The 16481-nt window shown below is 38.6% G+C and overlaps 1 protein-coding gene across 2 annotated transcripts in view; it reads right to left on the bottom strand.

Moving 5' to 3' along the window:
* The window catches only part of Pur-alpha (Purine-rich binding protein-alpha), a 358677-nt gene that overhangs the window by 91860 nt on the left and 250336 nt on the right, over window positions 1–16481 (bottom strand). The window contains exon 4 of one of the 2 annotated variants that reach the window (XM_070093372.1): window positions 1179–1306. In XM_070093372.1, the coding sequence (XP_069949473.1) occupies window positions 1179–1306 (128 nt within the window). The remainder of the gene's footprint in view (window positions 1–1178; window positions 1307–16481) is intronic. The other variant, XM_070093373.1, reaches the window with a different exon arrangement.

Below are 16481 nucleotides of genomic sequence, written 5' to 3'. Positions count from 1 at the left end.
GTGTATTCGAAGCTTAAAACCACATGATCGCTGGCCCCAAGGGGTCTTTCGTATGTGATGTCCTCAATATCTGCACTACTCAAGGTGAATACTAGGTCCAGTCTTGCTTTTTCATCCTCTCCTCTCTCTCTTGTAGTGTCCCTTACGTGTTGGTACATGAAGTTTTCCAGTACCACCTCCATCATCTTAGCCCTCCATGTATCTTGGCCCCCATGTGGCTCCAAGTTCTGTGTGCATGTTAGTTACCATTTGGTCCTACGCGCATGTCGATTAGACGTGTGTGTGCATGTGCGTGCACGTGTATGTGTGCATGCATGTGTGTGTATGCATGTACATATGTGCATGTGTACATGTGTGCACACACATGAATGCACATGTGTGCATGTGCATACACATGCATGCACATGTGAGCATGTTGTGTGTACATACATGCACATACATATACATACGTATGTGCACATGTGTACATGTGTGTGCATGCACATGCATGTGCACACGTGTGCATGCATGTGTACGTACGTGCACTTACATATACATATGTACATATGTGCACATGTATGTGTGCATGCTTGTGTAAGTATGTGTACACGTATGTGTACGTGTGTGCATGGGCATGCATGTGTTTACATGGTTGTGCACAAAATAATGAACATCACCTCCTCCTGCAACCTAACTGTTGCATGTGTGTCTTACCTAACAACCTGTCGGTATTTTATACCATTTTAATAGCATATTGTTTCAGACTATGGAACGATACTCTTCTCCAGACTGAGGGACTGACCACCTCAAAACTTCAAGGGTGACGGACTCATTACATCATCTTCACGTCTCTTCTATCAACTTTTCTGTACTCGACTGAAGAAGCCTACTGTGTAGGCGAAACGTTTCGAAATAAAAATACCTAATTGTTGCATATGTGTCTTACCTAATAACCTCTTTCTGCAGATTGAAGACATAATGGTACCAGGAATACATTAGTAAGTACGTAATTAAACATTACTCAAGTCATATTTATGTCCTGTATGAAGGAAGGTCAAGTAATGTTACACCCAAAATATGTTAGCTACAATATCCATTCAGCATTTTTTTTTTAAAATTTAGGATCATTAAAATAAGTAAAACAAATCCTAGAAAGGAGCTTCATGATAATTTGCTGTTCATAAGACATGAAAACATACCAAACTCACCCTTAGGAAGCGCCCTCTTGAATTTTCTTTGAGGTCTAGGTAGTATCGTCTGTTGTCTTTCACCATAGTCTCGGACTTGAGTTTACCATCTTCAGGTAACGTGTCGGGATTGGGTGGACCTGACCGAGGTACTAGATAATTAGAAAATGATTTAACGCACCAATACAGGAAGACTATATAAATCTTTAATTTCTTTTACATGTTAATATATTGGGAGAAACTGGTCTGATATTTAGATTTAACAAAATTTAAAAAAACTATTAAAGCTAAAATCATATTAATGTTTTTATATAAAAAAGTATAATGAAAATGAATCAGGCATAAAATAAAAAAAAATCATTAAAAGTTTTATTCTAGATCAAAAATTAATAAAACAATGATTTTCCTTAGACAATGTGCCACCACCCTTGATATGTACAGTACATTCTGACATGAAACCTTATGACCAATATAAATTTTAGGATGCCAAGCAATGTTAATGTGTTATTTGTGTGTATGTGTAGAAAGCCATAAATTAACATAATACCAAGAATACCTAGTGTGGCCAAAAGATAAATTAACTACATCCTCTATTAAAAGTAACAATGGAAATAAAATAACAGTGCATTTAAGATCCTATACATCAGAATAATTTTTGTTAACGTCAGCCAGTTCCCACCAAGGTAGGATGACCCAAAACATAAAATATTGATATTCATTCATTCAACAGCTGTCCTGCCATAAGTATACATACATCACGATTCAAATGACCTCCAGGCTATAACACTCTCATCCAACCTTCACATTACAGACACTGTACTTCCCGCCTCCAGAACTTGAGTCTGGCTAATCAGTTTCTGTCAAACCTTTCATAAGTGTTACCTTGCTCACATTCCAACAGCAAATCAAATTCCTAAAATAATTTGTCTCCACTTTCCCTGATCTAACACACTCGCATGCCTGCTGGATGCTTAAAGTCCTACCACCCATTCACACGCTTCCTCCACCCTTACCTGGGATGACCACCTACCCTTCTTTCCTTTCACCCTGGATTTATATACCCCCTGGGTCTTCCTATTCTGCTTCATCCTCTAAATTCTCGAACCACCTCAACAATCCTTCCTCTACATCATAGGTTATCTGTAATCACTTCTGGAGGTCATTGCCCTCACACCCCAGACCAGGCCTCCCAGTTGCTGGACTGATCGATCAGGCTGCTGGCACCCACAGTCCAACATATGCACCACAGCCTCACTCATCAGGAACTCATTTGAGGAATTTGTCAAGTTCCCTCTTGAAGACAGTCAGGGGTCTGTTGGTGATAACCCTTTTGCATGAAGGGAGGGTGTTGAAGAGCCATGGTCTCTTTACACTTACTTACTTCTCTCATTGTACCTCTGCTCTTCCCCAGAGGTATCTTGAATCATCTTGTGTTTATGTGTAGTCATTTCAGTGAGCAGGTAAAAGACCAAGCCCTCCAGAATTTCCAGGTGTAAATTATTATGCATCTTCTCACCTACTTTTTAAGAAGTGCAGTTCAAGGGACTTCAGTGCTCCTATTAATTTAGGTACCTGATTGAGTTTATATGAGCTGTGAAGGTTCTTTGTACATTTTTCAGTTCTGCAATTTTTGCCTACTTTGAAGGGGGCCATTAGTACACAACAGTATTCCAACCTTAAAGAGTATCAATATTAGCTTGGCATCTATTGCTTTGAAAGTTCTAGTTTTCCAACCAATCATTTCTTTTCCTTTCAGATGCAATAATGGCATTGTTGTGCTCCTAGAATGGGAGATCGTCTGATATTATCACTCTCAGGTCTCTCACATTAGATTCACATTCTACTGAGTGATTTGAGTGCATCTTGTACTCCAATCTTGTTTGTTATTTCCTCAGTCTTTGCATAAAGTAGCAACTGAAATTTGTCCATGTTAACCATAATATTGTTGTCAGCAGACCACTGGAAGACTTGGTAAATATGGCTGCCATTCTCATGCAGATTCTAGTATCACCTGCAAAGGATGATACAGTGCTCTATGGGTTATGTCCATATCACCAATATGAGAATGAGAAAGGAAAGTGGGGCAAGTACTCTGTCTTGGGGAACAAAACTCTTCACTGTAGCAGCCTTTGATTTTACTCTGTTCAATATTACTCTTTGGTTTCTATTAGAAAGTTAAGTACCCATCTACCCACCATTCCAATTATTCTCTTCATGCACATTTTGTGAACAACTGTCCAATGGTAGCACTTATCAAAGGCTTTTGCAAAGTCTGTGTAAACCATGGTACATTTGCATTTTGCTTGTCTTCCAGTACATCCAAGACCATGTCATAATGGTCAAGCTATTGTGAGAAGCAGGTACAACCTGCTCTGAACCCATGCTGACCTGAAAATACCCTTTCATAACCCTCCTCCCAATGTCTTCTAACATTTAATATTTAATTTAAAATACACTAGAAATACATACCAAAGACTTATTATTTATTATGGTCACTGTGCTCCGAATTAACCAGTGCAGAAGTTGTAGCCCACAACCTTAAAAGGACCAGGAACTAGAGCTTAGCACTAAAGAAGACAAGAAGCTACAGTTCAACACAATCAAGAAACTCAGGAGCTGGCATTCAACCCTCTCAAACATAGGTAAAACTTATGGCCAGTGTGAGAGTCCCTGAAGTATGACATCAAATGTAAATACAGCCAAGTACATCAGCAGAGCCTGCAGTTCAACTTAATGAAGGTGTTCTGGAGCTGGAGTTTTTTGTATGCTAAAATTTGAGATCAAGTAAACACATTTAAACTTCAAAAACAACTGGATGAAAGACACTCAAAATACAGGAACTGGAAACGACATTTGGTTGCATGCCTATGTAGCAGTCTGAAAAATGGCTCCTCATTAACTGTGCTGGACTTCTATAATTAATTCCTGAAAGCTTCTCTGATGGTTTCTGACAACCCCTCTAGTGTATGAATGTTTTCCATATCAGCTTCTACCCCCCCAAAGAGCAGACTCACTCTGTGTGTCAGAGAATTGTATACTGACGATGAACAGGAAATGAGTGAAATCCTAAAAGAACAGTATGAGTCAATGTTCAGCAACCCACTAAATGACAGCAAGGTTGAAAATGCAGAAATATTTTTCACTCCAGCAGACCACACAGACCAACTAACTGACATTAGTACAAATCCCATAGATTTCAAAAAAAAAATGGACAACATGCCCACTCACTCAGCACCGGGACCAGATTCATGGAATGCTCTATTTATAAAGAAGAAAGAGTACCACTAGCACGAGCCCTCAGTATTCCTTGGAGAAAGAGCTTAGATATCGGTGAAATACCAGAGGCCTTAGAGAGTGCAGACTGACATAGCTCCTTTGCGTAAGGGAGGTAGTAGAGTACTAGCTAAAAATTACAAACCAGTAGCCCTAACCTTTCATATCATAAAAATCTTAGCAAGTGAGATGAGACACCAGATTACAAATTTCATGGACCAGCACAACCAGCATGGTTTTAGAGCAGGACAATCATGCCTGTCACAGCTGCTGAACCATTATGACAGAATTACAGAAGCAATGGAAGAAGACCAAAACACTGATGTGATTTACACAGATTTTGCAAAGGTGTTTCACAAATATGATCATGGAGTGATAGTACACAAAATGAGGGTCATGGGCATTATAGGGAAGGTAGGCAGATGGATTTTCAGGTTCCTAACACACAGAACACAACAAGTCGTAGTAAACAGAGCAAGATCCAGCATCAGCGTGGTAAAAAGCTTAGTGCCCAAGGCACTGTCCTGGCACCTCTGATGTTTCTCATCCTCATAGCAGACATAGATAAAAACACCCATCATACTTCTGTATCATCATTCGCAGATGACAACAAAATAAGCATGAAAGTCACTACAGTAGAGGACACTGAAAAATTACAGGAAGACATAAGCAGGGTTTTCCAGTGGCAAGTGGAGAACAACATGATGTTTAATGGTGATAAGTTCCAGTTGCTTAGGTATGGAAAAGAATGAAGAACTCAAAAGGAGCACTATATACAAAACTCAAGAGGGTCACCGAACAGAACGAAACGAACATGTAAAAGACCTGGGAATAATTATGTCAGCTGACCTTTCTTTTAAGGAACATAACAAGACAAAGATCATGACAGCCAGGAAGATGACAGGGTGGGAATTGAGAACTTTCAAAACAAGGGAAGTAATGCCGATGGTGACACTCTTCAAATCACTAGTGCTCCCTCATTTAGAATATTGCTCAGTGCTGACGGCCCCATTCAAAGCAGGAGAAATATCAGAGCTGGAACAAATACAGAGATCATTTACAGCTCGCTTGCACTGAGCCAGTAAAGCACCTAAATTACTGGGAATGCCTTCAAATCTTGAACATATAGTCACTGGAGCGGAGGAGAGAGAGATACATGACAATATATGTCTGGAAAGCACTCGAGGGCCTGGTCCCAAATCTGCACACTGCCATAACAACATACTGGAGTGAGAGATATGGGAGGAAGTGTAAAATAAACCCAGTGAGGAGCAAGGGTGCAGTGGGGACAATAAGCAAACACTGTATCAACATTCAGGGTCCCAGGCTATTCAACATCTTACCAAAAGATATCAGAAACATAGCTGGAACAAGTGTAGAAGCCTTCAAGAGGAAACTGGACAAGTATCTTCACCAGGTGCCAGATCAACCAGGCTGTGAGTGATATGTGGGACAGCAGGCCTCCAGCAGCAACAGTATGGTTGATCAAACAAGCACCAGATGAGCTTGGCCCATGGCCGGGCTCCAAGAGTAGTTAAACTCTCGAAACTTCAAAGGTAAAGGTATTCAGTGTTCTTTTTGTCTTGTTTGACCCCACTGTCATCTTTAGCCTTTATTTTCTATACAATAGTTACTACTTAACTCAATGTTGAGGAAAATACCTGCATTCTTACATGGGCAAAGAAAAAAGTGCCGACAAGCAAGATTTGGACTCGTACTAGTAGCGGGAAATACACAATTTTTTTTTATCGTCACTGCTCTTCACGATCTACCTCATAACACTATTTTCAATAAGAAACTGACACCCGGATAGGTTAATGATATGTACTAATGATAACCTTCTAAAGAGGGAGGTACTGAAAGATCCTTCAATAACAGCAGCAGGCCTAAACAAAACCCCATCATGATTTACTGAGACATGTATACGAAAGAGCCCTACAGCACTGTCTCCAGAAAGAAGTTAGGATGCCATCTCTACTTCCTGCCTGGAAACCTTTCTTAGTCAAACAAATGCAAGCCACATAACTCCAGTTTGCAAAACAAAAATGAATGCTGAACCACTGAAAACTGGATTAAAGTTAGGTGAAAAAATGATGAGTCCTCCTTCAAGTGTGTGCCTGCATGCTTATGATGAGTGCGACGTCCCATCATGTCCATCACTACTCCCAGAGCTACAGAGCATAACCCTTTCACTGTCTGGCTTGTAATATTACAGCTTGCAAGCCAGCATCGGTCCCATAATAGTATGCCAAAATTCTAGCAGCTTCAAATCTTGTGGGAGAAAGCTGGTAGGCCTACATATAAGAGAATGGGTCTGAGTGGTCAGTGTGCGCAGTATAAAAAAAAATCCTGCAGCATGCGGTGCATGAGAACAAAAAACTCCAACTGTGTTGTTTAAAACCGACTTTGTGGTTTATTTTCGTATGGTATTTATGGTTGTATTCTTGGTTTCTTGGTCTAATTTGATAGAATGTAAGATATCTTACAGAACTAGAGTGATTTTGAATGGTTTATGGACTAAAAGTACTTTGAAACTGAGCTCGAAGTAGCGAAGTGTTTGATTTTTGCCAATGTTCAAGAGTAAACAAATCACATTAACATCCAATACATGTCAACTGGTGGGTCTAACATGCTTTCACAAATGAGCTGATATTATTTATACAATTTTTACAATAATGCAGTAGTCTGCATAACAGTAAATCTTCTATTTTTTGTGTGAATAAAAATTAAAAATGGAAAGCAAGCACAAATAACCCGCACATAGAAGAGAGGAGCTTATGATGATGTTTCAGTCTGACATGAAGGGCCTGGAGACGTGACTATTGAAAAAAAAAATGTTATTTAAGTGCTAGGAATGTCTGTATTGTTAATTCTGGACCCTATTTTGAAATTGGCCTTCCCTGAAATTGGCCAAATTACCAATTTGATAATTTTATTGGGTAGTTGAAATTGGTAAATGGGTGGTTTTTTGTGCTCAATCAACAGAACAATAGGAATTCTATTGAAATAGTTATGAGTTTGGTCGACTGGAACAATGGAATTGGCCAAAAATGGGGCTCAAAGCAGGCAAAATTACCAATGTGTAAATGTCACCACCGAGACTGCTAACTTCGCGAGAGCATAATTCCATAAGTTTTTCATCAAATTTCGTACTCTTGGTGTCATTACCATCGGGAAAAGATTCTCTATCATTTCATAAGAAAAAATAATGGGGGGAGCAAGTTTGTCAGCAGGGGTCTCAACAGTGAAAGGGTTTAACCCTTGAAACATACTGATGGAGTGATATAGGGATGCTTTAGTGGATTAACCCTTTCTCCATATCCCATGTAGATCTACATCACTGATGCCAGTGACACTCACGTACACTGAAGTTTTAAGCACAGCTCCTCATATATGCTGCAAGTATTAAATTTTGGCCTAGATATGAAAGAATGTGTGTGTAGTGAGTGTGTACAGTATAAAAAAAAATCCTGCTCCCCACAGTACATGATCTTGGGTTTAGTTTATTACAGTGACTGCGAGGTATTTTTCAGTAAAATTTTTATGGTTTTATTGGATGTTTCTTAGTACCACTTGATAGACTGGAAGACACTATAGTGAAATGGAGACTTTGGTCAATTTTTTTGACCAGAAGCAGCTAAATGTTCATTTTTCATCGATTTTCGTAAGGAAGGGTAAGGCCTCCCTGAACTGTTTAATGGCTTATTACGATGGCCTAAATCTTGACAAATCATTCTTGGTTATATTTTACGATCCAAGAATTAGGGTAATGCTATAATTTTTGGTATAATGATGGATTCAAAATGGAAGACAAGCGTTATTTATATGAGAGGCTTGGGGATGAATCAAGCAGTGGAAATGACTTATAATAGGACTCAAAATAGGCGTAGTCACTGATGTGTCAATTATGCCGTGACTACCAACTTTGTACCTGCATAATTTCGTAAGTTTTTTCATCAGATTTTTCACTTTTGGACTCATTATCTTCAGAAAAAAATTCTTTACTATTTCAGAAGATAACTTTTTTGTTTGAAATATCACAAATCTCTCAGTACTTTTAATTTTGGCAGTTGCGACAGTAAAACGGTTGAAGGGGTCAAAGAGAGGAAGGAAAAATATATACTACTTCCTGCCCAAAAACACAACAATGAATCAAACTTGTGTACAATAAAAGCCCCATATCCACTGATTTGGTATCTGCAGTTTCAGTTATCCACAATTTACTGTGGCCCCAAAATACCTCTTAATTTTGTATTATAATGGCCCCAAAGTGCAAAAGTAGAAAAGCAGCAGTTTTTCAAAGCCTAAGAGAAGCTGTGAAGTACTCTCCATCAGTCAAAAAGTAATAATTTTCCACTTATAGTGCATAATTCATCAGTGAAACTTCAGTTCTATTTTGTTTGACACTGCAGTACCATGAATCCTTTATTTAGAGAATACCCTGAAGTCAAACTGACTTGATAAAGCCTACTGTGGGAGAAATGCTGTCATTAATAGTTATTCACTGCAACTGTCATATAATCCACCAATCACATAATTAACATTAAACACTAAAGATGGGATAACAGAATAATAAGTTTTGCTCCTGTGACCACAAATAGAAAATGAGAGGTCGTAAGATCATATGAATAGCTACATTCCACTACACATCACTGGAGAAAAACAAATTAACCCTTTCATTGGCTGTCACATAGAACTATGTTACTGAGGCCAGGGTCCATCACGTAGACCTATGTCCTGAGCTCGACTCACTCAGATAAGCACTATTTCACTATTCTACCCCATAGTGTTTGTATGATGAATTTAATCCTTGTGGTTACCTATCTGTGAATTGATACATTAAGTAAAAATCTATTACAGAAATGTATTTGAATTTATTCCATAAAAATCTTAATTATCAGCTATTATATAATTATTAACAGTTATACAGTGCCTCTGAAATAGGAAGCAATCAGGGTCACCCAAGGAAGGAAAGGATAGCTCCAATTCCTTAGATAACGAGCCCTTCACTGGCATCAAGGCACTCCTTTTGTTTCCACAGTACAATACATAAACTTAATATATACCGAGATGTTACTCCAGCCACTTATGCCTCAGCTTTTGTCATTATTACAAGTTATGCTTACCACTCAAACGATCTTCATTTTACATTTATGCAGGGTGAACAGTTTTCTGCACATGGTATGTACCTACAAATTAGAAGCATCTCCCTATTTTCATAAAACCACCAAGATTAGTAAGTCAATCTAATGATGCTGTTTAGCAAAGAAAAATTCCCAAAAATTTACGAAAAGGGGCAGCTCTGAACCATTCCCTACTGATGTTACATTTACTAACATGCAGAAGTTCACAAAAAAGTTTAAAGGAGACTACTGATACATTTTTGCAAGTACAGCCTCTCCTCACTTAGCGACGTACTCATTTACCGACGATACGGACTTATAACAGGCTCTCTGACCAGTATGCATACCTAAATAATGTATATTAGAACCGATTTCCTCTATTCTGTTTATTACCATATACAGTACACTACTGTATAAACATTTAAAAATATACCAGAAATGTTATAACTGGTACGTACCAACATTGATATTAAAACAATATCAAAGACAGTTGATGTAAACCCACTACCATTATAGTATGCTCCTCACTTACCGACGAATTTGTTTACCGACATGGTCTTAGGAACGGAACCCTGTCGTAAAATGAAGAGAGGCTGTACAGCATATAAAATCAGGTTATGAAGCTGACTGATATAGAAAGTTGCAGTTCTAATCTGAACAGAGAAAAGCAGCCAAAATATAAAAAGTTTTAGTGAGCCCTGATTTGGATTAAAGGTCAATGAAAGTTGCCCACTCAAGGCCAATCATCAAGGGGTTAAAACACTTGAGAGTCATGTTTCAGACCCTCCACTCAAAAAGAATGAAAATTATGCTATACTGAAATTATTACAAATACTGTATAATTATTATAAATAAAGCACTCTACCTAGATTGACAATTTATTGATATACATGCAGTATTTGCAGTATTTAGATAGGCATGTGTAATGTCACCATGGTTGTTTAATATATTTATAGATGGGGTTGTAAAGGAAGTAAATGCTAGGGTGTTCGGGAGAGGGGTGGGATTAAATTCTGGGGAATCAAATTCAAAATGGGAATTGACACAGTTACTTTTTGCTGATGATACTGTGCTTATGGGAGATTCTAAAGAAAAATTGCAAAGGTTAGTGGATGAGTTTGGGAATGTGTGTAAAGGTAGAAAGTTGAAAGTGAACATAGAAAAGAGTAAGGTGATGAGGGTATCAAATGATTTAGATAAAGAAAAATTGGATATCAAATTGGGGAGGAGTATGGAAGAAGTGAATGTTTTCAGATACTTGGAAGTTGACGTGTCGGCGGATGGATTTATGAAGGATGAGGTTAATCATAGAATTGATGAGGGAAAAAAGGTGAGTGGTGCGTTGAGGTATATGTGGAGTCAAAAAACGTTATCTATGGAGGCAAAGAAGGGAATGTATGAAAGTATAGTAGTACCAACACTCTTATATGGGTGTGAAGCTTGGGTGGTAAATGCAGCAGCGAGGAGATGGTTGGAGGCAGTGGAGATGTCCTGTTTAAGGGCAATGTGTGGTGTAAATATTATGCAGAAAATTCAGAGTGTGGAAATTAGGAAAAGGGAATTAATAAAAGTATTAGTCAGAGGGCAGAAGAGCAGTTGTTGAGGTGGTTTGGTCATTTAGAGAGAATGGATCAAAGTAGAATGACATGGAAAGCACATAAATCTACAGGGGAAGGAGGCGGGGTAGGGGTCGTCCTCAAAAGGGTTGGAGAGAGGGGGTAAAGGAGGTTTTGTGGGCAAGGGGCTTGGACTTCCAGCAAGCGTGCGTGAGTGTGTTAGATAGGAGTGAATGGAGACAAATGGTACTTGGGACCTGACGATCTGTTGGAGTGTGAGCAGGGTAATATTTTGTGAAGGGTTTCAGGGAAACCGGTTATTTTCATATAGTCGGACTTGAGTCCTGGAAATGGGAAGTACAATGCCTGCACTTTAAAGGAGGGGTTTGGGATATTGGCAGTTTGGAGGGATATGTTGTGTATCTTTATATGTGTATGCTTCTAAACTGTTGTATTCTGAGCACCTCTGCAAAAACAGTGATAATGTGTGAGTGTGGTGCAAGTGTTGAATGATGATAAAAGTATTTTCTTTTTGGGGATTTTCTTTCTTTTTTGGTCACTCTGCCTCGGTGGGAGACGGCCGACTTGTTGAAAAAAAAAAAATGCAGTATTTGACACCTGGTATTTGTGTGTTGATGGTTTCAGTGGCCACTGCTCCTGTGATCAGGTTCAGACCAGGTCTCCTGGTTGATGACCTGATCATCAGACTGGTATTGCTAGCAGATCATTTTGTCATAGGCACAACAGAGTTGCTAATCAAGAACTTGGTCACAGACCAAGCAGTGGGGGCATTGACCCCCTGAAACCAACTCCAGGTATATTCCTCCAGGTATATTCCCTCTTGAATACAATTAGGGGTCATATCTGATAATCAACCAGCAAGTAAATACTCTTATATCTGAAGTGAAGGTGTTGACAAGCCTAGGAAACTGAGTTATCCTTTAGTGTGCCTGTTTTTCACTGGGAATATTTTGCACTGTATCATGATTCCCATTCTTATTAGGGATTATTTCTGTTGGCAAATTTGCAACCAGTTCCCTCAACTGTAAATTATGACATATTTTTGTTTTCTGTGCTCCAGGCAGCATACCTCAGGTCTTCCTAATAATTTAGTTGGGTACTAGTGGGCAGTGAAAGTTCTCTGAACATTCTCAACATCTGCAATTAAGGCAACCTTAAATGGGGTAAATCCAAGTACATAAATATTCCAGTGTAAAGAATACAAAGTATCGATGGAATGAGGGGTTAATCTTTACAGCGGAATAAACTTTCTAAGTGCCATTAGATACTTTATTATAGGTCTTTTCTATGTCCTTAAGTGAGGAAAAATAATTTATTCCTCTTGGCTGCCATTTTAACATCAACTACCAGTATCTTTCTTGCCTTTTCTACAATCTCTCTGCTTCTAACATATTCAATACTCAAGTCTCACCGTCTATTATTAATGTACTGTATATTTTTTCCATACACCTTTCTGACAGTCCACAGACTAATTCTCTTACATCTATACAGTGGAACCCCAGATTTCGTCCGCACCAGATACAGTGGACCCTCGACCACCGATGGCATCATATAACGTTAAATCCGACTAGAGATACATTTTAACACAAAAATTTTGCCTCGACTAGCGCTAAAAAACTCAAATAACACGATTCGTTCCATTTGAGACACGTCCACGTGTGGCCTGAGCGCGCCTCACTTGTCCCATGGGTGCCAGCGTTTACAAGACAGCCACTGCGGTCGCATCCATATATACAATCGGAACATTTCATATTATCACAGCGTTTTTAGTGATTGCACCTGCAAAATAAATCACCATGGGCCCCAAGAAAGCTTCTAGTGCCAACCCTGTGATAAAAAGGGTGAGAATTAGTATGGAAATTAAGAAAGATTTTGAAGGGTTTGGGGGCTAACCCTGAGATGCCTATGGCAGCTGTGGAATCCATTGTGCCTACTTCAAAGATTAAGGAAATGTGTGCAAAGTGGGTTGAACTGCAAACCTTTATGGATGAAAATCACCCTAACACAGCTATTGCAAGCCGTGCTGGTGACTATTACAATGACAATGTTATGGCCCATTTTAGACAAATCTTAAAGGAACGGGAGGTACAGAGCTCTATGGACAGATATGTTGTGCGACAGAGGTCCAGTGACTCTCAAGCTGGTCCTAGTGGCATTAAAAGAAGAAGGAAAGTAACCCCGGAAAAGGACTTGATACCTCAAGCCCTAATGGAAGGGGATTCCCCTTCTAAACACTAACACCATCCACACCCTCCCCTCCTCCCATCCCATCAATCATCACCAGATCTTCAATAAAGGTAAGTGTCATGTAATTGTACATTTCTTCTTCAGTTTGTGTGTATTAAAATTAATATTTCATGTGGTAAAAATTTTTTTTTTCAATACTTTGGGGTGTCAGGAATGGATTAATTTGATTTCCATTATTTCTTATGGGGAAAATTAACTCGATTAACAATAATTTTGACTAACGATGAGCTCTCAGGAACGCATTATAGTATCATTGGTCAAGGGTCCACTGTATTGTATGATTCGGATTTCAACCACTTTTTTGGCGAAATTTAGTTCCAGGTTTCATACCTTGTCCAGGAAATTGTCGTTATTCAGTCACGTCCACCCACCCAGGACACTGCCACTCATGCTTACATATCTCGGTCTCACTCTGTCACTGGTTGAGTGAGCATTCATCCGAAACATTTCGTAATAATCCATTGTTTTTTGTGCTTGTTTACTGAGTGTGACTGCAAAATAAGCCACAATGGGCCCAAAGAAAGTTCCTAGTGCCAGCCCTTTGGTAAAGAAGGCGAGAAACACGACAGAATTCAAGAAAGATTATAGAAAAATACGAAAGTGGCGTAAGTGTGGCTGAGCTCGCCAGGATGTATGCAAGTCCAAATCAACCATCAGTTCCATCCTGGCAAAGAAAGTAGAAATCAAGGAAGCTGATGCTGTGAAAGGGGTAGATATGCTAACGAAACAGAGATCACAAACAGTGATTAAGGACATACTGTATGTGCAAAGTGGAATGAGGTGCAAACTTTTGTGGAAAAATATCACCCTTACCAAGCTGATACAAGCAGTATCTGCAACATGTTCAGTGACAATACCTTGTCCCATTTTAGGCAAATCTTGGAGACAGCAGAAACAGAGCACTCTGGACAGATTTTGTAATGTGACAGGGGTCCAGTGCAAGTAAAAGACAAAGAAGGGAAGCAGCCCAAGATAGGGCTTTGATACCTGAAGTCCTTATGGAGGGGAATTCCCCTTCCAAACTATAACCTCTGCTGCTCCTCCTCCCTCTCCCCTCCTCGCTGTCTATACCCCAACAAGAGTCTTCAATAAAGGTAAGTGTGATGTTAAATGCTCATTTATCAATTTCATTAGTTATTTATAATTCTTTCTCACTGTTTTATGCAAAACTATAGTTATTCTTTAATGCCTTGACTGTCGCAGGCCCCTATGTCGATAAATTTTTTGAAAAAAAAAAAAAAAAAAAAAAAATTCTTATGAAATGATAGAGAATCTTTTCCCGATGGTAATGACACCAATAGTAGGAAATTTGGTTGAAAACTCACAGAATTACGTTCCTGCGAAGTTAGCAGTCTCAGCAACATATACGCATTGGTGATTTCGCCGACTTTGAGCCCTGTTTTTGGCCAATTCTGTTGTTCCAGTTGACCAAACTCATAGCTATTTCTTTAGAACTTCATTTTTTCTATCAGTTGAGTACAAGAAACCGCCCATTTACCGATTTGAACTACACAATAAAGTGGTCAGAAATTGGCAATTTGGCCAATTTCACGCAAATTAAAAAAGATGCCAATTTCAAACTAGGGTCCAGAATAAACAATGTAGACATTCTTGGCACTAAAATAACATATCCTCTGTTCATTAGTCACGTCTCTAGGCCCCTCTTATATTGCTACTGCTTTCTATTTTGATTTTTTATTCATACAAAAAAAATACAAAATTTACTGTTATGCAGACTACTGCATTATTGTAAAAATGGTATAAATAATATCAGTGCACTAGTGAAAGAATATTAGACTCACCAGTTGAAGTGTATTGGACGTGTGGTGTGATTTGCTTACTCCTGAACATTGGTAAAAATCGAACATTTCCGATACTTTGAGCGCAATTTCAAGGTCGTTTTCATCGTGAAAGTAATCAAAATCATCTCTATTTCTGTACTATGTTTTCCATTTTATCACCTGAGACCATGAAAACGAGAATGCAACGATAAATACTATACGAAAATACATCTCAAAGTCAGCGTTTTAATCCAAAAAAAACGGTCAGTTTTTTTTTTCATTACGCACTGCGTGCTGCACGATTTTTTTTTGTGGTGCACACTGACCACACAGACCCATTCTCTTACATGTGGGCCTACCAGCTTTCTCCCGTTTGATTTGAAGCCGCTAGAATTTACGCGTATAAATACGTCAGAAACAGTGGCGTGTAAGGCGTATATATACGACCGAAACAGTCAAAGGGTTAAAAAATATATTTTTTTTTTGTTAATATTTTTGGGTGTCTGGAATGGATTAATTGTATTTACATTATTTCTTATGGGAAATACTGCTTCAGTTTTTGTCCGTTTTGGATTTAGACTGACCTTCTGGAACGGATTAACCCTTTGACTGTCGCAACCCCCAATCCTGAGGTGTCTCCTGGTGTCGCAAAATTTAAAAAAAAAAATTATTTTTTCTTATGAAATGATAGAGAATCTTTTCCCGATTGTAATGACACCAAAAAAACGAAATTTGATGAAAAACTGACGGAATTATGCTCTCGCGAAGTTAGCGACCTCGGCGCTGTTTACAAATCGGTGATTTTGCCCACTTTGAGCCCTATTTTCGGCTAATTCCCTTGTTCCAGTCGCCCAAACTCATAGCTATTTTTTTAGAACTCCATTTTTTCTATCGATTGTGTACAAGAAACTGCCCATTTACTGATTTCAACTACCTAATAATGTGGTCAGAAATTTGCAATTTGGCCAATTTCACGAAAACTAAAAAATATGACAATTTCAAAATAAGGTCCAGAATGAACAAAGCAGACATTCCTGGCTCTAAAATAACATTTTCTTTGTTCATCAGTCACGTCTCCAGGCCCCTCTGATATTACTCTTGCTTTCTATTTTGAATTTTTATTCAAACAAAAAATAGAAGACTTACTATTATGTAGACTACTGCAATACTGTAATAATTGTATAAATAACATCAACCCATTCATGACTGCATATTAGAATGGCTAGTTGGACATTTATTGGACAATGGCATCATTTGTTTACTTTTGAACATTGGCAAAAATCAAACATTTCCCCTAAATGAAGCTCCATTTCT

Source organism: Cherax quadricarinatus, chromosome 42 (genome assembly GCF_038502225.1).
Source record: "Cherax quadricarinatus isolate ZL_2023a chromosome 42, ASM3850222v1, whole genome shotgun sequence".
Classification (NCBI taxonomy): Eukaryota; Metazoa; Arthropoda; class Malacostraca; order Decapoda; family Parastacidae; genus Cherax; species Cherax quadricarinatus.
Note: the sequence above shows the minus strand (reverse complement) of the source record. Positions and strands in the feature narration are given on the sequence as shown.